The sequence below is a fragment of the Tiliqua scincoides genome, chromosome 3, assembly GCF_035046505.1.
Source record: "Tiliqua scincoides isolate rTilSci1 chromosome 3, rTilSci1.hap2, whole genome shotgun sequence".
NCBI classification, from domain to species: Eukaryota; Metazoa; Chordata; class Lepidosauria; order Squamata; family Scincidae; genus Tiliqua; species Tiliqua scincoides.
In genome coordinates this window covers 126,051,914-126,074,545 of record NC_089823.1, presented here as the reverse complement: position 1 = coordinate 126,074,545, position 22,632 = coordinate 126,051,914, and the positions used below count along the sequence as shown (strand labels likewise).

General features: G+C 45.8%; 1 protein-coding gene across 2 annotated transcripts; it reads right to left on the bottom strand.

Moving 5' to 3' along the window:
- Positions 1 to 552: 552 nt before the first annotated feature.
- CNMD (chondromodulin) lies at positions 553 to 21,071 on the bottom strand. Of its 2 annotated transcripts, none has more exons than XM_066621957.1 (7): positions 20,994 to 21,071; positions 17,339 to 17,479; positions 12,874 to 13,014; positions 10,988 to 11,101; positions 6,734 to 6,887; positions 5,529 to 5,737; positions 553 to 771 (listed from the first exon to the last, which is right to left on the bottom strand). In XM_066621957.1, exons 1-7 carry the CDS (start codon positions 21,069 to 21,071, stop codon positions 553 to 555), a joined length of 1,056 nt encoding a protein of 351 aa, XP_066478054.1. The 2 variants fall into 2 exon arrangements, with proteins under 2 accessions (XP_066478054.1, XP_066478055.1); XM_066621958.1 differs by having other exon boundaries at positions 553 to 768.
- Between the last annotated feature and the right edge of the window lie 1,561 nt (positions 21,072 to 22,632).

Here is a 22,632-nt window from a genome sequence, read left to right as displayed (position 1 = left end):
CTGTAATTGGTTTCTAACAGTTTCATAATGATCCAGCAGTTCTGTATGAATAACAACAGAGAGCAGCTTCACTTCTGATTTATTTGTCAAGCCCTACATGGTTGAAAGGTACTCCCAAAAGCATAAGTCTAGCTGGTAATCTAATTGGACAAATTTTCACATCTATTTCAGAACACAAAGCTTGGTTAGGAGAGACCGAATTTCAATTTCTAAGCAAGCTTTTATGTCGGAGAAACCTCATTCATAAGCAAAACCAAAGTCTGTCTCTTGGAGACTTTATTTATTTATTATTTTCACTTTCAACAGGGCTAGAGGGAATGGTTTGAGAGAAGATTTCCAAACTTTCACTCAGCTTTTGTCAAGCTAATGAAATATTAACTTGAGGGTTTAATTCTTTACATCTACAACAGCTGACTTCATTTTTGGTAGTTTTTGTAGAACATTAACATACCCACAATGTGAGATTTGTAATGATTCTTTGGTCATGGTCTCTTAGCCATGTTCCCAATTTTCTTTTGTAATTCTAGACTGCTTCCTAATTTTCACTGAACTTCATACCATGCCCAAGATGCGGGCAACCCACCAGCTGCACGGCATGATCAGTCGGCAAGCAGAACGGCACCCTTGGTAATTATAAGGCCATGGATAGTAGCCCAGGAGAGGTTCGCAGATCCGCTGGCAATGTGTGTAGCTTCGTCTGCACTCAATACAGCAGACTCCTTCATGGTCTAGGCGTGGGTCAAAGCTCATGCCTCCACCCTCTTCCAGCTGCTGAAATAGAAAATACAGCAAGCACATGTTAGATGGCACAACAGTTAATGATCTCCCTATTATTAAAACAGAAATTATGCCCATAATCCAGCATAGGGTTAGGGGCTCTTAAATCAGATCTGTTTCAATGGGACTTAATGAAACTGGACTCTGGGGTATGGTTTTGAGCTTCAGAAACTTAGAGCCCAATCCTATCCAGCACAGGAGCACCAGCGTCAAATGGTGCCAGCCGAGGATGAATAGAATCCTTTATTGGCATTTAAAAAACAAATCTGCAAACTATATACATTTGGTCAACCAGGAAGCAAATCAACTTCTCGATTGGCGCCTGCAGTATCCTGTGTTGGATTTGTGTGCCCATGGAGCCGCCTTGTGTGCCCATGGGGCAAAAAGGCGGGATATAAATTAATAAAATAATAATAATAACTTGAGCAGGTTGGTGATCTCCTTGGAGTAAGGGGTCATTCGCCTCCTTACCCCAAATAAAGCCCCAGTCTTTGGGGCTTCTCTGAGTTGTGCCAGCCATTAGTTGGCACAGACACAAGAAGCCCCATGTCAGGCTTTTGAGCCTGGGAAGGGGGATAGGATTCGGCAGAGGAGGCCTCCAGTCCCACACTCCTCCTGGACCTGTCCCACCCCTTTCCACTCTTCCCTGCCCTCGCCCCTCCCGCAACACATCCCCTGCCTTCCTGCCACCCTCCCCATACACCCACACCACGTGGCACTTACCATGTCTCTGCTGATGGCCAGAGGTCAGACTGTGGCATCAACGGTCCTCCCTGCTGGCACTGCTTACTCCCTAGGTGCCAGAAACATGCTTTATGGCATGTTTGCAACACCTAGTGCCAGCACTGTGGGCAGCATTGGATCGGGCTGCCCCACTGTGCAGATTCTGAGTTCACTGCTGCTTTCAAATATATAGCATAATTCCTCTGTGTGTTTTCAAGAAGGGGTGTGATATCAATCAGCTTTTAGGCCAAATGAGTTAGAAGTCAAAAAAGTTGCTCTACTACACAAAAAAGAACTGGGGAAGAAAGTACTCCTGCTAGTAGTGAACCAATGTGGTGACAGGGGCACATGATTTGGGTATTAAAAATCATGGAATATACTGACTTACTAAAATAGATACAGAATGCAAAATAGATAACAAAGAAATAGGCTACATAATTTAATGTTTTCTTCCCAGGGTGGAATAATTAAGGATGTTTTCAAGAGAATACATGAAAAGCCAGAAACAGAGGCTTTCAGAGCAATCCTATGCATCTTTACTCAGAAGAAACTCCCATCAAATTCAACAGAAATTCCTCTCAACCATGTGCAAATGATGGCAGCCTTTGTGAAAGCAACAGACTAGTACCACTGCAGCTTGACATTGCCTTGGGGCTATGGCTTAATAAAGTGAAACACATTCAAACACAGAATGCTGCTTGCGAGGAAAAAACAGGACACTGAGCAGCATGCTCAGACGCTTCTACACAGCAGCTTCCGAGCAGAAGCAGTTTTCCCTTCAAAATCCACAGCCGTTCTTAACTCCAAGGCCAGCCTGCAATGGTGTCCTAGAATGGAGAGTCTGCCCACACAATGAGAGAACTGGTCTGAACAGTATAGAGAAAAGGAAAATTTCCTGGCCACCTGTGGAACTTCATGCAGGAAGGAACCTTTTCACCATTTCTCCCCTAGGTTTGCTCAGGGCTTGCTAAGGGATGGACTTACATGTTCAGCAGTGTTCCTTTTTAATGGTGAACCACGGAGAAAATGCTACCTTGGTCATCCAAAGCTGTATCAGGAACACTTGTGGACTTGGAGCTTATGTGGGTATTAAATCTTCAGTGCAGACCTGCTGGTGCGCTTGGTCCAGCAGCCACTGTCTCCTCTGGCTACCCCTGTGTCTGGACACTTACCCACTTGTAACTGAAGCTGAAGCATCATTACTAGATGAATACTCCGGAGAACCACATATGTATATTCAAATCTCCTTTCAAAATTATTCCATTGTACTGAGGTTCCCTTTTTGTCTCATTAAGTCTAATTTACTAATCAAATCCACAAAACCTGACATATTCTGGCTCCCCCCCCCACCGTGATCCTCTTTCTCTGGTTAGCACTCTCTCAACTGCCACATGAATCATACCATCATATTCATTACTCTGGAATAACTACCACCTCCTGGTTTCATAGTCACAACTACTATCAGGTTAAAATCCTGAACTCACCCATAAGTATGCATCATAACCATTTAACTATGCCGTTTGAATTACAATGTAATTAAAAGGTAGCAAGGGTTAAATCATCTATATATAAGTGATTTTGAGTATGTGATTGAAACTCAAAACATAATTTTTGCTTTGAATTTCTCCAAACAAGTCCCAGCTTTTAGGCAGTTGACAAATAATAAAAAAATGGTAATATCATACTTTTATAAAAGAATACCACTTAGAGACAGAGAGGGGGAGAAAGCAGCAACAGGAGTCTTATCATATTATCTTAAGTAGGATAGTTCTCTCTTGCTGACATTGTATTTTTTCAATCAACTATCTTTAGTTATCTGACAAATTGCATTTGCTATCAAATTATTATAATGCCCTAGCTTTTATCAGATGCATCTTGTATCCTCCATTAAATTGACGTAACTGAAAGTAACTTTAGAGAACTGGAAAAATTATCTTTTTGGCAGTTACTTACTGTGGAGAACAGCCACGGGCCTAATACTCTCTTTCAGAGTCACATATATAAGAAGTTCTCCTTACTGAGCTCCCCCTCTGTTCAGTACAGGTGTGCGCCACTTAACGACGGGGATATGTTCTCTTATCCCTGTTATGTGATCAGGTCATTAAGTGAACATTCAGTCCAATCTATTACCTTTGATGTGTAAACAGACACTCCCTGCCGGACACTAGCTGGCTGGCTGGCTGGCTGACTGCCAGACACAGGCTACTTTATTGCTTCTTTGCATTTAAGAGCCTCTCTGTTGTGTAAACAGACACTCTGCTGCAGGCTATGGGAGACACGATTGCCACATTAAGAGCATCTTTATTGTGCTTTGACCACCGTCGTATAAGCGGTCCATCATTGGTTGTTAAGCAGCACACGCCTGTACTTGGATTCCTTGAGTGTGTTCCACCTTCACCCAATTCAGTTGCTCCATTGCTGCTGTGAGAAGCCTGGATGACCTCATGCCCTACTTCAGGTGATGTCATTCTAGGCATCCAAGCCAATGTGGCATCCTCAAATCTAATGACAAATGGTCTCGGGAGGGTGGACTGACGGACCAAGTATTCTGACATTTCCTGGAAGTCAAACTTGGCTAAGAATGGAAAAATAAATCGAACAACTCTATTTTTCAGAAGGTGGTTGAATGAACAAGACTGTCACTTAACCTGGGCTAAATCTTTACCAACAAAGAGAATTGGTTAGAAAAGTGAAATGGCAGGCGTTTGGGAGCAGAAGTGACCACACCAAGTTGGATTTCTTTATATCAAGGGAAAGGAAAGGTGAGGATAGTCAGATGTGTAGAGCCAGGACTGTGTAGTGGTTTGAGTGTTAGACCCAGAAGAGCCAGGTTCAAATCTTCACTCAGCCATGAAGCTCCCTAAGTGATGCTATCTCTCAGCATCACTATCTCTCAAATCAGCGAAATACTGAAGGAACAATTGCAAACAGTTCCCATGAGAAGAAGTTGGAAAATATCTAAGGAAACCAGTGTGGCTGAACAAATAACTTTGTGAAAAGTCAAGAAACAAGAACATGCACAAGCAGTGGAAAGTGGGATAGTTAACAAAGGAACAGTACACATAGACCACACCAACACAGATGGCATCAAGAAGACTTAGGCCCCAATCCGATCCAACTTTCCAGCACTGATGCAGCTGTGCCAACACAGTATGTGCTGCATCCTGTGGTGGTGGTGGCGGCAGTCATGGATGACTCCTCAAGGTAAGGGAATGGTTGCTCCCTTACCTCAGGGATTCACTGCAGCTGCTAGAAAATTGGATAGGACTGGGTCCTAAAACAGAGGGAGCTGAAGAGATGTTAAAAAACAACAAAAAGGGTTCTTTGTTTTGCTATGCCTGAAATAAGAAAACAGGAGCGGTAGGTCAGTTGTTTGGAGAAGATACTGAAGAGGCAACAGAAAAAAAGCATGATCGCTCAGTTATTTTGCCTCTGTCTTCTTCCCAAAGAGAAAGGTGGCCCAACCTAACAGCGGTTGCACTAACAGGGAAGGCTTCTGAGGGTAGGACTGGGTAGGGAGAAGGAAGAGATTACCTCCAAGGGCTCATCTATGCCCCTCCCCAAATAGGTTGAAAACAAGACCCTGATCCTTTTGTGCATGTGACCATGCACTCATTTTGCACAACATCATTGAGCAAAAGTTACCACTAGTAAAAGTTTACTGAAGTTTTGTCTGTTGTAAGCAGTGTCCCACATGCACAGCACATGACATCCTCTAACACATTTTTGCAAGGTTAGTGATCTACATTTTCCCTGGATGCTGCAATTAATTGATTCGGAGCCCAAGCCTATGTGTGTCTACTCAGAAGCAAGCCCTATTGAAGTCAATGGGGCTTACTCCCAGGAAAGTGCGCATAGGATTGCAATCTCAGCTATTTTGCTGGTGTCATGAGAGGGGAGAATGGCACAGTTTCAGCTGATGAGGTATGAAAAGAAGCCCACAGAATCCAGCAGCGGAAGATTGCTTGGGTGAACACATGACCAGCAACCCAGATTACAGTGCTGTTTCATTGTTCAGCAGTACTCACATGGTAAGGATTATCTGGATTAAAGGGAGGCCTTGTGTCTTGCTCAGAAGGTTGGGTATTATTAGCTGGACGTTCCTGTTCCTGAGCACGCTGGTTGCTACGTGGCCTAGTATTCACTTCTTCAGCTGCAGCTTCAAACTGATCCATATCAAAGTGTGACTGGGTCTGCCGGACTTTTCTGATGACCCCTCTCTTTCTTCTTTGCCCAACTACACAAATAGAAATTGGAGAATACCAATCATTTAAATGGATTCTGCTAAATGCTGAATCCCCTGAATGAGTTTATTTAGCAGCTCACTGCACTAAGGTGTTTCAGGTACATTAGTTTCTATGCCTCACAATACATATTTATTCAGGGAATGCATCACACACAATATGCAAATCACAACCACAATGGACTGCAGAGTCCAGTCCAAACTCCTGTATGGCAGAAAATGCCATTCTATATTATGGCATTGCCAGTGGCGGACCTGCCATTAAGTGAAAGTGGCAAATTCCCCGGGTGTGGAGCCTCATGAACCTCTGGGACTGCGTGGAAGCCTCACTTGAAGCTCCTGGATTGCCAGAAACACCGTTTAAGAGTGTAGGGATGGCTCAGGAGTGTCCTGGACTCAGGTGTGTCCTGGAGTTGCACAAGGCTCCATTTTGTTCCAGGTGAGTAGGGGGGGGTGAATTTGGGCATGGGGGCAGCAGCATCCCGCAGGGGGGTGCCACTGCGAAACTTTGCCCCGGGACACAGGGCTGGGGAGGTCCACCACTGCCAACTGTCACCATAGAAACAAAAAATAGATGACAAATTATTCTCACAATATGAGCTTAGCTGTGGTGCTTTCCCTCAGATTGTGGGTTCTAATCCTGCACCCTCCCACACAACAGGAGTGGCCATAGTTCAGCTGTATATCACATGTGTTACATGTAGAAGATTCCAAATTCCCTGGACTCGCCAGTTAAAGAAGATCAAATACCAGGACATCTAACTGAGAAGCCAATCAGTATCAATAATACTGGGATAGTCTTCTTCAGTATAACGTAGCTCAAGTATCAAGGGTACATCAATAAGATCCACTCCAGACTCATCAATACTACAGCTGCTTCCTATGCTTGTGCAGATACTACATGGAAGTTATGTATTGAATCTGGATGGTTAGACATGATTTAATTCCAGGATTTAAGGAAGCAAATGCACTTTACAGAAGAAAAGTTACCTTTTGGATAGGACGGTCGAAGCCAGAAAATCTGAAGATCTCCACAAAGCTCTAAAATTTTGGGACTCAAGAAATTATTATTCTTTATTGGCTGGTCTGCAGCCACCCAGACAAGAGAGTTTTCATCAAATTTGGCAGGCATAATTTCATCTTCCTGTAGGTAAACAGTAAAAAAAGGTTTCTTAGTAGTTTCAGTGACAAAAATTGTGTCCTGCATCTGAAATGAAGTAGTACACCTAATAGACAAGGGTTAGGCAAAGAAAATGATGCTATCAGTCTTTCATAACAGAGCTAGTTTATATTTCAAGTTACTTCTGCTCTTTCCAATTTCAATTCCATTTGAGATTAGCTCATAAGCCCAATTAAGCTTAAGGGAAGGACTGAAATTGGCTCCAGTGAGAGAAATGATACTCTAAGAAAGGGAAAAAAAGGTTGTGTGTTTTGTTTTCTTGCAAAGATGCTGTGCTTCTGAATGTATAAACCTTTCAAGACACCAGTGCAGTATAATCCAGTTTGTTAATTGTTTTGTGTCATAACGTCCTTCCATTCTGGATTTCATCACTGATCTGTGTTATGGCTACCAAAGTGTAAGATGTTCTCCTGTAATGTGACATCAAGAGATCATCATTTCCCTGATATAATGCCAGTTCACACACTTACCCCAATCAGGAGTCCTGCATCCTTTGTGTACAACCTGTTATGTGCATGTCCTATGTGCATATTTCAAGCATGGAAAGATTATGACAATTAGATGCACGGCAATATTGCGCGCATTGTGCTATGCTTATAAGCAGTACACTGGTTGCTCCACCGACAGTACCTGATGACTGGTTGGGTTGAGAATATGAACCAGCCCAAAGGATATGTCAGAACTGCTATTACAATTTTCTTTGAAAAATAAAAATCTGGCATGACTTTTTTTTCTGCTCTTTTCCCAAAATGAGCTTTCTTCCGAACAGGGTAATCCTGCATGGAAGTGAAGAGCTTGGTAATTAATGAAACTTTAAGGTTGGGCGCAAAAAAGAAACCAAACTGCATCCCCAAATCAAACAGCGTCATGTCATGACCAAGGGGGTGACAAAGCATTATGGTAATTGTAGTTTGTGTTGCATACTGAAACGAAGAATGAAAAAAAGTATTTAGGGGAACACTAATTTAATTTGGCCTCCAGACTTTTAGAAATACTGCATACATTTCAGTAATCTCTTCTCAGATATTCCACCTTGAATTACAAAATTAGCAGAACTTTGCAGTTTGCTATATCTAGATGAGGGGTCTCCAAACGTTTTGGCCAGAGGGCTGCATCAAATGTCTGGCACAGTTTTGAGGGCTGGAAAAAAAATTTAAATATAAAATTTATATAAATAAATTAGAGATGGAACTTAGATATGTGAATAAATGAATGAATGGGTTCATTCATTCAACCTCTCTGGCCCTTAGAACACCCTCCAGATGCAACCAGAGCATAATTCCAGTCATGTTTGGCAAAGTGGGCCAGGGGCTTTCAGGAAACAAGAGGCTGGCTGTGGGCCGTATAGAGACTTGCCGCGGGCCGCATGTGGCCCCAGGCTGGGGTTTGGAGACCCCTGATCTAGACCTCAAGGAATTTCTACAACATGTGGTCACAGCTCAGGACTAAAAAAGAGCTAGTACACAAAGCCCATTCACATTCACATATTCACCTGAACTGAATGGGTTTATTTAGCAGTGCCTGATGTAATCCACGCAAGAGAAGGATATGAAAGTTTTCATATTGAGCTCTGTAACTCAAGGAAAATTGCTTGAGTTCACAAAAGGTAGTTGGTGCCATTTACAGTTTGAGAACCACTGCTCTAAACTCGTTGGCCCTTTGGGTTCATGTTGGATTTTCACCATTTTCCGTTTTTCCCAATTTTCAGTTTTTCGGTTGCCAGTTTTAAGGTGGAGTTCCTGTTCTGAAAAGAAGTGGGGTTGAGGGGTGCCTTTGCTCTTTCATTGTGATCTGGAAGAAGAGGTAATCCCTTTCCCCTGAAGGAATCAAGTTTGGTGCAGACCCTGCCTCTTCCTCCAGGTAGAAAGTACTGTCTTGAAGCTTCTTGAATGGCTTCCAGGATTCTTCTTGCCTTGCCACAACCTTTGGATGTGTTTCATAGCTTACCAATGTTTGAATTACCAAAGGCACAGGGTGAGTAATTCAGACAACCTAATGTTGTTGAAACATTAAAACTTCAAAAGTTTCATGACTTTTTTGCTAATTTTTGCATTTTGGTAATTGGGTGTTTGTTTAAATCCACCAGGTTAGCTTTGTTCCCAAAAAGCTTTCATGTATTATTTTTTTAACAGCAAAGAGAAAACAAAGGAAGCATTTCTGTCACTTCCTAGAGTGAAGAGGAGCCAGCTAAAAAATCAATAACGACATGTGCAAGCAAATTGACAAAATAAAAATTGATCTAGTGGGGTACCAAAATCAATTTTGAAGATTTTACTAGAGAGGCTATTCAGAATTTTACCCTCTGGTTCCACATACCATTTTACCCATCCTCCTCCCCTCCCCCCTCACTGCTAAGAAATAGCCACTCTCTTCCGTAAAAATAATACTTGGATTCTTTAAAGTTTCTAGTTCAATCAGGGGCATTTTCCTACATTGCTTTGAAGATGAGAATGAAAAACCTTTAGGGTACACTTCAAAATGAAGCCTCTTTTTAACTTCAAGCTTTTGGTCAATATAATTGCTTTCACTGAACAAGACTTTTAATCAGAGCCATCATATTAACTTAATGCTGGAACTGGAAGTAGCATTCAGTCCAAACCAAATCTTTCATAGCATCATAAAATGGACCTCCAGGGTAATTAAGTCTAACTTCATATTCTGGAGAGGGGTTCTCTACAGTTTAAGCTGATGTTTATCTAGTGTAGTCTGAAGAAACCTCAAAGAGTGCATTTCCCTTGCTAGCAGTAAACAATTGTTTTTCCATCGTCGGCAAGGCAGCCTCTTAATATTTCAAGATACAGCAGGAGAGCTTTTTTTCTCCCCACCTTTTCTCTCAGGCAAATACAGTCTATGCCACTTTTCTCACATCCTCTATGTTCCTAAAGCTCTCACATTTACTCCTTTCTCCCCCTGATAATGTTCTTAAAATGTGATGCCTTAGACCAGCCATTTTCAACCACTGTGCCGTGGCACACTGGTGTGCTGTGAGTGGTTCACAGGTGTGCCACTGTGAATGCTCCCCCATCCCTGCAGGATGTAGCACATGCCTTACTGGAACAGTTGCATCAGTGCTGGAAAGTTGGATAGCATTTGGCACTATCTGTAGTCAAGTACAACTGACCTAACACAGATGTGGTTGTAAAACTGGCCATGCTGCCAAACCAAGGAGCAGGTGGCATTGATGGATGGATGGGTGTAGATCAAACTGCTGCATCCTTTAACTGTGGCCTGAATGAGAAAGATATCCCCTTCCTACCTGCCTTCTCAGTTACACATGTTGCAGGACAGTAACTGAAGACCTGATCCAAACCACCAAAAGAAAAAGCTTAATTCACACTCATTCACTGATTCACAGATACAAAGCGTGAGGTCCATTTATAAACATGTATCTAAGTATTCCCTATCCGCTGAAGTCATCCACTGCTGAGACTCTGCTGAAGAAAGCCAGGCAGAGTTCAGCAGGTGTGTGAAAAGGAGAGGATGGGCTTGAAGTCTCTTTGAAATGCACCTCTTGAAAACATTCAGCTACTTCCTGGGCAGGAGGTCTGGTCTAGAGGGTAGAGCCTCCGTCTGCCTGAAGATAACATCCACAAGGTCGCCAGTTCGAGGCCACCGGCACCGTGCGACCTTGAAGCAGCTGACAAGCTGAAGCCGAGCTATTCCATCTGCTCTGAGCGTGGGAGGATGGAGGCCAGAATGTGAAGCCAGATCGGAATGAAACACCTGACTGTAGTGGTTCTTGAAAGAAAGAACCTTCTTTCAAAATTGTAAAAATCCCTATTTAATAAGGGATTTAAATAAAGCCTGCCTATGTAAACCGCCTTGAATAAAGACCAAGAAAGGCGGTATATAAATACCTGTTGTTGTTGTTGTTATTATTGTTATTATTGTTATTATTATTATTATTATTATTATTATTCCAGGACTTCTTGCTGCTACAGGCAAGCTCTACAGGGAATTTCCACATTTTCTGTTAGGACTTCTTAACCATTCTTTTCCTTTCCTTAGATGTGCCCTGTGTAATATAATATGTTCAGTTTAAGTGAATTTTGGTGACTACCTACCAAATCATAAGACAAGCTTTCTTTCATCATAGCATTGACTTCAGGGACATGAGCTTTAGCCTGGGCTTTAATGTAGCACTTTTCTCCCCCAGCAAAACGGATTCCAGTGATGCCCTAGAAAGACAAACCTTTGTTATTTCAAGTGTTGGGATGTCATTTGAAAAACCAACCACAAACACAAATAAGGCTTTCAATATAGAAAACAGATAAGAAGAGCAGCCAGTTTCTGATATTATGGTCAGGGACACTTGCAAATGCACCAAAATAAAATGACATTTCATGGATGCTGCCAGGGCAAAAGAGGGGATGCCAGTGAACACATGCTGACCCAGGGCAGTAGTACCTAGTGGTTAGCACACTCCATCCCTTCTTGTTCCCCCCTCTTTCCTGTTTGGACACACAGCTTGCTGGAGAAAAGACTTGGTAGAATGAATCTGCTGACACCAGTCCAGGAGATCAGGCTATCCAGAGGGGTTCCCTGGTAGAATAATACACCCCCTCCTAGAATAATACTGAACCTCAGGGGTCTCTGTTCAAATCCCTCTTACAGTAGTGCCTGCAGGGCAAGATGAAGTGACAATCCACTGATTTTGCTATATCAGGAATTGGGCAGACTCAGAGTACTGTAAAAGATGTATTAAAAGTCTAATAAAGGGAAAAGGTAATAAAAAAAACCAAACGAAAAAAAGTAAAGAGCATGGAATTGAAAAAAGTGTTAGCCACCTGCAATCATACAGATGGCACTGAGATGCTATGGAGTCTCTCACACGTGTTTTTTTTCCACTCAGAAGTTATACTGCAAACTTCAATTGCTTTCCAACACTTTCAAAGACTAGGGGCGCAATCCTAACCCCTGATGTCAGTGCTTTCCAGCACTGGCCAATGGACCGTGTGCTGCATCCTGCAGTTGGGTGTCACTCACAGAGGCCTTCTCAAAATACGGGAATGTTTGTTCCCTTACCTCAGAGCTGCATGGCCCTTATGTCAGTGCTGGAAAGCACTGACATAAGGGGCTAGGACTGCACCCTAGAGAAGACAACTCTGAAATCAACATAAATACTAACTATTTCTGTCTAATAACCAGTTCCTATCTGATTGTACCTGGATGATGGAACCACCAACCCTTTCTCTCGCATTTTCAGTGACTGGTTGGTGGGCTCTCCTGATGTGAAGAGCTGGATGGCTGGAGGAAGAGAGAGAGCTTCCGACTTGGGGAAATGCCAAATCCTAACTCCTAAATGCCAAATCCTGGGCCTGATCTGCCTTCACAGGTCCACATGGACTTGTGCCAGGGGTAGAGCAGACACAGGTCCAAATTAATCCCTGATGGTTGCTGGGGTTTACCCTGGAGGAAGGGAACAAATGTTATGTTATCCCAAGGAGGCCTCAACATGCCAAAACACTCCTGTGGGATACAGCAGAAGCTGTGTTGGTGCTGCTGAATCGCTGCATGGGGAGTTACATAGGATCAGGCTGTAAGCTCCTTGAAATGACATGTTCGTTGTGCTATGATTCTTATGCTATTATCAATACCCAAGAAAGTAAACTAATTGTTTATAGAAAACTTCGTTTCTTGTGTTCTTGGTGTAAATTAATTATCAGTGTGATACTTCAGTCTGAACCCATAGGAGCAGCAAAGTGCATATCCCTCATAATAAACTTCATAGCTCTTACAGCACAATCCTAGTCATGTCTACTCAGAAGTAAGTCTAAACTGACTTCAGTGAAACTTACTCCCAGACAAGTGCGTACCCTATGCGATTTCAGCCTTAGTTACTCAAGCAGTCAAAAGATGATCCTAATACTGGGAATGTGAAAATCTTACATCAAAAGCACCTGCAAAAGTACCTCCATAGGTGGAAAAAATCTTATCTAACTATACCTACAATCTGAAAATCATGAACTTCGATGGCCTCTTCTCCTCCACTTCCAGTTTTAAAGGTTTCCAGGTTGTTCCCAGCATCTATTTCCATTGATCCCTCTTGTACATTTCCATTAATACTCATTGCATAGTGGACATTGTACACCTGAAATCAAAGCAAAAACTTGTAACACTTTATGACACTGGTTTTCAAACCTATCCAGGTAGCTCTGACTGATATACAGGTTTACTGTAACGCATTTCAAAATTAGAAGTAGGGAGAAGGATCAACTCCTAAGTGGTAGCATGGCCATGTTCCTACACAGATCTCCCAGAATGCACAAGTAGAAAAGAGAGAAAGTATCCTGAATGGTAGGATATGCATTTCAGTAAGGCAAGATTGCCTTGTTTCAATCTCTACTAAGTGACAGAAGATGATTTGGCCAGCAATGTTTTGGCCAGCAATGTAGGCAGCAGTGTGTCGAGGACGCTGAGGCTATAGGAAGAAGGAGGAAAAAGCTTTTAAAAAGGACAGTAGACACTAGACCAGTCTAGGTGAGGTTTAACAGGTTTTATCCCTGTCTCTGAAAGTTACAATTTTAAACTGACTGTCTTACTGCTTTTGAGCCCAATCCTGGGCATGGTGCGCTGGTGTGCACTGTTGCAAACATGCTGTAAGGCACATTTGCGGGTCATACCACCGGCGAGCACCTGTGGTAGCCCAGCGCTGGCTGGCACTGGGCTACCACTGGGCAGGCACCCAACCTCCATGGTGGCGTAGAGGGAGGTAAGCGGAAGCGTGGGGGGAGGCAGGGGGAGGCGTTGCAGGGAGGAGGGAGGTGAGCGGAGGGTGGGCGGAGGGCAGGGAGGAGGCGTATCTGTGAGGCGGGAAGAAGGCGGGGTAGGCATGCCAGGGGGAGGGAGTGGGGAGGGAGGGAGGCAAGACCGGTGGAGCTTTGCTCCACCTGATCCAAAGACTCTGTGAAGGGCTTGCTGCCTTACACAGAGGCTCTTGATTCACTGCTCACCTTTGGGTTGGCAGTGAATTGAGTAGCCCCATTGCAGGGCTACTGTGCTTATCCGGGGGAAGGGGACAAAAGTCCCCTTCTCCCGAGGTGCCACCTGAGGCTGCCTTGGCCTCACAGGATGTGGCGGCAGCCATTTTCAGTGTCGTTGCATCTGGGCGCCCTGGGCAGCTCAGGATTGGGCTGTTTGTCTTTTTAACTTTTGTAAGTGTTGGGATAAAGTGTTACTGAAGAAAACTCCCTCTGGAGTTCCATATGGGTTACAGATTTGCACTTTTAAGACACTGATCAACTGGCCAACTAAAACAGGGCAACTACTGGACTAAACAATTTGGAGAATTCTACTTTCAACCATTTTACAGATAAGGATGACCCAGTGTACTTATATGACAGGGGGGTGCAATCCAAAGGGCACCTTATACCGGCCCAAGTTCCTTGGGCCGGCATAAGAGGGTTGCCGTAAAGCATGTTTGCGCCTCCTCACGGGGAAGCCAGGCCGACGCTCTGAGAAGCGCTGGCCTGCGGAGGCACAAGCAGCAAAGGGGGCGTGGGAGGCGGGGAGCAGCGTGGGGGCAGCGGGGAGGCGGAGAGGAGCGGGGAGCAGCGTGGGGGCGGGGGGAGGAGGGAAGGAGGCGTTTCTGGGCAGGGGGGAGGGAGGGTGAAGGGCAGTCCCAGGGGCGGGCATGCGAGGAGCCTGAGACGGGGCTGGGACCCAGCAGTTATGCTGGATCCCAACCCGCGTCCAGGTGGAGAACGGAGCAGCTTCAAGTCGCTCCGCTCGCCTCAGACTTCCACTACCTCCAGAGGTGGTGCAGGTCTGAGGACACCCATTGGGGCCAGCAGCCCTTACCCAGGGGTAAGGGGAAGAGTTTCCCCTTGCCTCTGGCTGAGCCGCTGCTGTCCACAAACTTGCGTTGGATGCAGCGCAAGCCTCCTGGCTTGCCCGCTCCAGCGTGGGTTTGGATTGCGTCCAGGGTGTATAACTTGTAACTAGGTGCACAGTGTGAGGCTCAAAATCGATGAGATGCTTGCTTTCATCACTGTTTTGGCCAGCTCTTCGTTTCTAGACAGACTACTCTCCTATGAAATGGAAGACCTAAGGACAAGAATGGAAACGCTAGGAAAATTTTGGAGCAAACACACATGGTTTGTACGTGTTATGTTCTGAGACATGTTTTAATTTCATTACTAGTAGCACCTTCTATCACGCCTTGGACCTAAAAGTACAGACCCTACAGGCAATGAGAAATTTCCATGCAGAATGAATGGAAAATAAAATACCTGAGGAACTTGACAGACTCCCGAGAATAAATCTTTAATAGGTTTCTATTTCTTGTTGGACTTTTTATGGTTGAATTAGAACTGAAACCAGCAGAATAAAGGATAGTTCTGTGTACAAAATGAAAACATTTGGCTCTGCTGGTTTTTCAAGGTGCAACGAACTTCTAAATTTTTTGTTTTATAAAGTTAGTCAAAATACAAGATAATTAAGGCAATATTTAAATATGTTTTACAGGCAGCCTGATCCTATGCCGGGGCTGTGCCGGCGTGCTGCCCCAGCTAAGGCAGTTGCTAAAGTGCCATAAGGCATTTCACTGTCAGTAGGGAGTGTGTGGGGAAGCAAGCAACACTAGGCACTGGGCCTCAACGCTGGAAGGACATGGACGATGACTGTCCGGCAATAAGTATCGCTGCTAAGCAGCAAGGAGGCTTTTTGGGGCAGGGGAAGAGGGGAAAGTGGGGAGAGGCGGAACTTGGAAGGAAGGTGGGCTGGTGAGCGAATCAGCTCTGAGAGGGGGCAGGGAAGGTGGCAGAGGCCGCCACCAGATCCTATCCCCCTCTGGAGCTGAGCTGCCTGATATGGGTCTCCTCAGTTCTGCACCAGCTCAACTGAACAGACACATCAGGGCCAGCCACGCTCAACACAGGGTGAGGGAACGGAGGTTCCCTTTCCCCAAAGAGACCTGTGGCACCATCCCTGCCCCCAAAGGACACTGTGGCTCCTATTTCGGAGCTGCTGTTCCTTGTGGTGCTGGGGAGGGATTGGGCCCTCACTTTATATCTCTTACCTATGATTTGTCTGATCCAGTGGGGCTGTTCTTATGTTCTTATGTCTAGCCCTGCCATTTTCAACATCTCTCATCTCACTGACAAAACGCTAAAATTGTCAAGTCATACCACCTGTTTTTTGACAACTGCCAAGGCACAGCATGCTGAATAAACTTTTTGTTGTGGGCCTACATTTTGATTGTGACGCATCACATGAGGTCAGGTGTGGAATTTTCCACTTCATGTTGGTGCTAAAAAAAATTTGGATTTTGGAACATTTCAGGTTTTCAGATAAGGGATACCCAACATGTACAAATACTTCAGAAACTACTATTTTGACTGTACTGACAACTAGCAGATGGATTTGCTGATATTGGCAATACTTGCTTCAGTCATTTGCTTAAGTAAAGTAAAGCCATTTTCAGAAAAAGCCATTTTCAGAAAAAGGTAAAGTCCAAAAATTGCCCTTTTCATACTGTCTTCAGAACAAAAATTAGTGAAATCACATTTTGTAGCTAACGATCAAACTACATGTTACATTTTATGCATAAGTCCCAATAGGCTTTCTGTTCCACTTAATGACCCTAAGGGTAAAATCCTAACTGCACCTTGGGCCAGCACAAGTCCCTTGTACTGGCCCAGGATGGTCGCAAACATGCCGTAAAGCATGTTTGCACTTCCTTAGGAGTCGGCTGGGCCAGTTCAGGGACGTGCACTGGCCTGCGGAACTGCATTCAGACTCCATGCTGACTTAGGAAGGGAGGGTTGCATCAGCCAAGCTTGGCTGATGCAGGGATCTGGGGTGGGCAGGGAGGAGGCAGGAGAGAGATGTTCCGGGGTGGGGGGCGGACGGGTGGAGGGTGGTCCGGGGTGGGCAGGTGAGCAGGGAGTGGGAGGTGGGGTTGGGACCCAGCTGTTATACTGCCTCCCAACCCATTCCCTGAGCAGCGCAGAGCAGCTTCAAGTCGCACCGCTCTCCTCGGACTTATGCCACCTCCAGAGGTGGCGCAAGTCTGAGGAGACCCATTGGGGCTGTGGTGGTTTACCCGGGGGTAAGGGGAAGAGTTTTCCCTTGCCTCCGGCTGAGCCACTTTGGGCTCAAATCTTGCGCTGGATTGTGGTAAGTAGTAGCAGACAATATATTCTCTTCCTAACTGAGGGCCAAATCCTAACCAACGTTCCAGCACTGGCACAGCTGTGCCAATGGGATGTGTGCTGCAACTTGCAGTTGGATGGCATTGATGGAGCCCTCCTCGAAGTAAGGGAATGTTTGTTCCCTTAACTCGGAGCTGCATTGCCCTCATGTCGGTGCTGGAAAGTGGGTTAGGATTGCGCCCTTAGTACAGTCAGGGGCAGCACTGGAATTAAATTAATCCTATCCAAAGGAATGACACAATCCTTGGTTTAGTCGCTCACCTCTTTGTCATTTGCCTTCCAGTAGTAAAAGGCTCCAATTGCTCCGAAGAGGAGCAGGATGGCTCCACCGATAAGCACCACAGCCCCGATCCTGAGAAACCTCCCTGTGCTGGAAGTTTTTGCTATCACAGCTGAATATGCCTGCAGCAAAGGGAAGCAGAAATGCTGGAATTAGGGAAGGGGGCAGGGCCATGGTTCATTCATCCATTGCGATGAAGATCCACTCACTTTCTGTTGTCCCAGAAAGCAGTGGAAGGAGGGAAATGTTTCAGTCACAAATGCACATGCAGGACATACAAAGTTGATGCTCAGAAAAGCTGTGCTCAAAACTACCTCCAAAAATAAAAACCAGCAGCCAACAGAGTCTGCATGAGGAATATGGTGTGTTTAGGAATGTGGACATGCACAGGACTGACAGAAGAGAAGGGGGCATCTTCAGTGAACCATAAGCAGGAGATTAAATTCCCACCCACGGTGCCTCCTGCAAGGAGAACGTTTCACTTCTTGGCATGCTCAAAGGGAGGTGCTCCTCATTCTCTCCATCGGCCCTCAAACCAACTAGGTCCAGAATAGTATCTAGTTAGCATTTGTCTTGTTGCTTCATGAAGTGTGCAAGGAGCACTGCCAGATCAGGATGTGAAGAAAAGAGCAGAGGTAATTTGGAACTGGGCTACTTGCCAGGAGGGGCAGCCACTGTAGTCCATGGCTAGCAGGTTTGATTCCATTAAATCCCTGCTAAGTCATGGATTTCCTACGATGGCCCTGGGTAAGCCACTTTCAGGACACATCCACTCTACAAACTCAGAGCACAATCTTGTTCATGTTTTCTCAGAAGTCAGTACCTAGTGCTGGGAACTCGAGTCAAGTGACTCAGACTCGAGGCCCGAAAAAGCATGATTTTTGCTGACTCGGTGACTCGTGAGTCCTGTGCGTGGAAGACTCTGAAAAAGACTCAAGTCAGAGCACCCCTGACTTGGTACTCATCCCCACGTCTGCCTGTGTCTGGGGGTGCTTGCTTACTGTTTTTTCAGAGATACTGTTTTTTCAGGGAGACAAAAGTCCATAATGTGGAATACCCTAAAGATTCTGTCTGTTGAATGGACTTTATTGCATATAAATGTTGCATATAACCTCTGCTAAATGTGCAAAGAGGCACCTTTCAAAATGTATCCTATTATATGTAGTAGGGGAAGAGCAACTGTCCCTCTTCACCCCAGCATAGTGTCTTTTCCAGTGGCTGCGGCTGCTGACTCTTCTGTATTTTTTTAGTGAGCCCTTTGGGAACAAGGAACCATTGATTGATTGATTTTACTATGTAAATCGCATTGAAAACTACTCCTGTTGAAAAGTGGTATATAAATCATCCTCATCATCAAATGCATGTTTGTACCCTACATTGTTGTGCACAGTCCACACCTCTTCCTTTGAAGCACTGCACTTTTGGCAGGTTCCAAGCAACCCAAACCCAATATTAGGGACTTATGACAGGAAGGTTAGATCACTTTCTGAGGGAGCCTTGAGGGATTGTGAATGGACAAACTGTGAAAGGTGAATAGTGTGTGAAGAAGAGAGGTGCAACTTGTTCACTCCACTTCCACTTTCCATTCTCACCAGCAGTTTCTCCTGCTCTAAAGACCCCTGCCCAGCCATGTCTTTTCTGTAGGATTTGAGGTACACATTTATGTTGAGGTACCTGGTACAAGGCAGTACTTTCCCTGATATTGTGCTTTCATTGCTATTGCAATTGTTGTGTGCAGTGGCGTAGCTAAGGGGGTGCAGGGGGTAGCAGTTGCACCAGGCATCAAGCTTTAGGGGGGCAACAAGCTGAGCTTGACACTAGTGACCAAAATTGTGAAAATCTTGATATATATGATTAATACCATCATGTTATATATCATTGGAAAGGTAATTTAATGTAATACAATGAAACAAACTGCACTGGAATATCTGTATTCTATCAAAAGTTATGGCCAATTAACCAGAAAATGAAAACACAATTGCCTTATAGAACAAAAAGTGGATTTTCTTAACTCAGAACTGACCTATGAGACTGATTGTTGTTCAAGCAGTGTTCCTCTTATATTTAGCAAGAGAAGAATAACCATCCCTCTTCACCCCAACACAGTGTCTCAAACCTACCAGGACCACACTTTTTATTTAATTAATTTGATTTTGTCTGGGGGGGCTATAAATCTTCTTTGACCCCAGGTAGCAGATAGATGTCTTTTCAAAAAGCATGGGCGTGATGTCACTTCCAGTTGTGATATCACTTCCGGGGCAACATTTTGAGCTTGGCACCAGGTTACATGATCATTAGCTATGCCACTGGCTGTGTGGAATGTAGTTGCAGGAGTGTCCCAGGTACTCACTTGCATGCTGTTTATCAGTTAGAGTCTCCACAAGAGTTGGAGAGGGCAAAACCTTCACACTCAACCACCACCCAATTCCCCCTCTTACCCATTCAGCCCTCTGTTTCACCAAGGGGGACAATCACTCCTTCGGCTGAATCTCTTGCCAGGCAACAGGAGTGCAACGCAAGCAAAACTTCTCTTGCCCATTGTAAAGTGAGTGAGGGGGTATCTCGTATTCCAGTTGTGACCACCAGCAGTGGCCCACTACACACAGCAGAGCTCGATGCTAAATCCCACCTCCCCCAGAACTGAGGGTTTCAGGGGGAGATGTTTTCTCACCTGACTCCTTTCCAGGTGTTTCTGTTCTACACTGGCTTCTTTCACTGAGTTGGCTGAAGCAGGGCTCAAGGGGAGCTTAAGAGACAATGTCATGATCACAGTGTACTTTGAGAATCTCTGTGAACGTGTCTTGGGTCTGGCTCTAAACCACAAGTTTCAGCGGCAACAGTTCTATCACAAAGCCGGCATGGAAAGAACATAGGTGCAACTATAACATTTTAGAGGGGGTCCTTGGATGCTATGTCTGGATACCAAAGGACTCCTGGGATCAGGCCAAGTTAACAAGTTTGCTACTACCAAAATATTTGGAGGAGTGAATACAGGTTGTGTGTTAGGAGTGTTCAACTGGCTACAGTTTTCAGCTCTTGACCAGCTGCCAGGGCAGATGACTGCCCAGCCAGAACAAATGTACACATTTTTCTTATTTCCCTCCTTCTGTGATTTATTTCGTTTTTAAACCAAAGGAATGGCACCCTTTTTGGGGCCACTCTGTACATAGTACTTAAAAGGAATTCTGCCTTTGCACAGATCTTTTTTAAAGAAACCATTTTTATGCCCAGTGGGAGGTGCACTCTGCATATGCTCAGGTTGCCTGAATCCCAGGGTGCACTGTTTGTGACTCTGAAGGAAAAGCTGTTCAATTCCTACTTCACAGCCTGGGGGTGCTGCTTCTTATGTTACTGGGATCCCAAGAGGAGGCTCCCCCCCCCAAGTCTGGGTCTCCTCTTCGTTAGGGGCAGGAACAGGTCTCCAAAAGAAGAGGAAGCCACAAAGGCGAGGTGGGGCACCTACAGACAGGGTAACCCAACTGGTGGGGCACCTACAGACAGGGTGCACCATCTGGTGAGGCTCCTACAGACAGGGTGCCCCAAGTGGTGGGGCACCAGACGGGGCATGTACAGACAGTGGGAGCTTGGCCAGGGGGCTGCAGACTGGGGGAGACTGGAAGGGACGGGGGTACTCACAGGAGGCATCACCGGGCACTGCTCCACGTCCTCCGGCCCCGCCGAGGCGATGGGCACCTTCTCCAGCCTCTCCGCCATCCCCGCTGCCGAGCTGCGTCTCCGAGCTTTCCCGCGGCCCCAGCAGGCAACCCCGACGGGGCGGGCGGGCGGGCGGCGCACGGCCACGTGTGTGCTTGGGCAGGCTGCGGGGAGGGAGGCCCCAGGCAACCGCAGAGCCCGCCGGCCCTTCCCAGGCTCTGGAGACAAGGAGCCCTTTCAGCGCCGCTGCCCGCAAGGCCAGCCCGAGCACTGAGCAGCCTTTCAGGCCAGGCGCCCCTCCAGCAGCCCCAGCGCCAGGCTCGGCTGCGTCGAAGCCCGCAGGGTGACTGCGCGGGTGCCAGTCTGCCCGCGCCTGGCTTGCCCTGGGCCTGGGTACAGTCGTTGCAAAGGCAGCAGGCACGGCCCAGCTGGTGGGACGGGGGGGGTACTGGAGGGAAAAGGGGTGGACGCTTAAGAAAGAAAGAGGCGCAAGAGTGAGTAGACTGGAAGGAAGGAAGCTCTCCATGGGGGGGGGGGCAGGCAGACTGAGGTAGGGAACCCTGTCGGTGCTCTCAGGGCTTCACTACTTCATGGCTGCTGCTTCTGCAGGGAAGGGACATGGCCCAGACTGGGAAGGGTGGCACCTCCTGGACATGCTTGAAGAAGGAGGAGTGGGGCTGCTGGACCAGGGTCAGGGCTGGTAAGGCTAGGGCAGGAGCCTTGGTGGTTACCAACATAAGAAGAGTCCCAAGATTTGGATCAGGCCAAAGGCCCATCTAGTCCAGCTTCCTGTATCTCACAGTGGCCCACCAAATGCCTCAGGGAGCACACAAGACAACAGACAATCTGCGTTTTGATTGATTCAAATGCAGAAAACAGCAAAACATTGATTCCAGTTCTGGGGACACACACACACACACACGAGAGAGAGAGAGAGAGAGAGAGAGAGAGAGAGAGAGATTCTCTGGAACAGGGGTAGGTAAACATTTCAACAGGAGGTCCACATCATCTCACCGACACTGTGTCTGGTGCGGGAGGGGGGGGAAGGAATTAATTTACCTGTCAAATTTGACAGACAAGAGAAAATATTTCTTTACACAGCGTGTGGTTGGTCTGTGGAACTCCTTGCCACAGGATGTGGTGACTGCATCTGGCCTGGACGCCTTTAAAAAGGTATTGGACAAGTTTCTGGAGGAAAAATCCATTACGGGTACAAGCCATGATGTGTATGCACAACCTCCTAATTTTAGAAATGGGTTATGTCAGAAGGCCAGATGCAAGGGAGAGCACCAGGATGAGGTCTCTTGTTATCAGGTGTGCTCCCTGGAGCATTTGGTGGGCCACTGTGAGATACAGGAAGCTGGACTAGATGGGCCTATGGCCTGATCCAGTGGGGCTGTTCTTATGTTCTTATGTTCTTACATAAATGAATACATTAAAGACGGAATTTATATAACTGAGTTTATTTATAATATGCGTGAGAACTATAGTACAGACATGTAGAACCACATGAGAATGATGAACTGTTTGCCACACACACCTCTTGCACAGTGAAAACATACAGACAAAGCCAGACAAAGCCAGAAACACATGGAGGCATAAGTTGTTCAGAAGCCAGTGT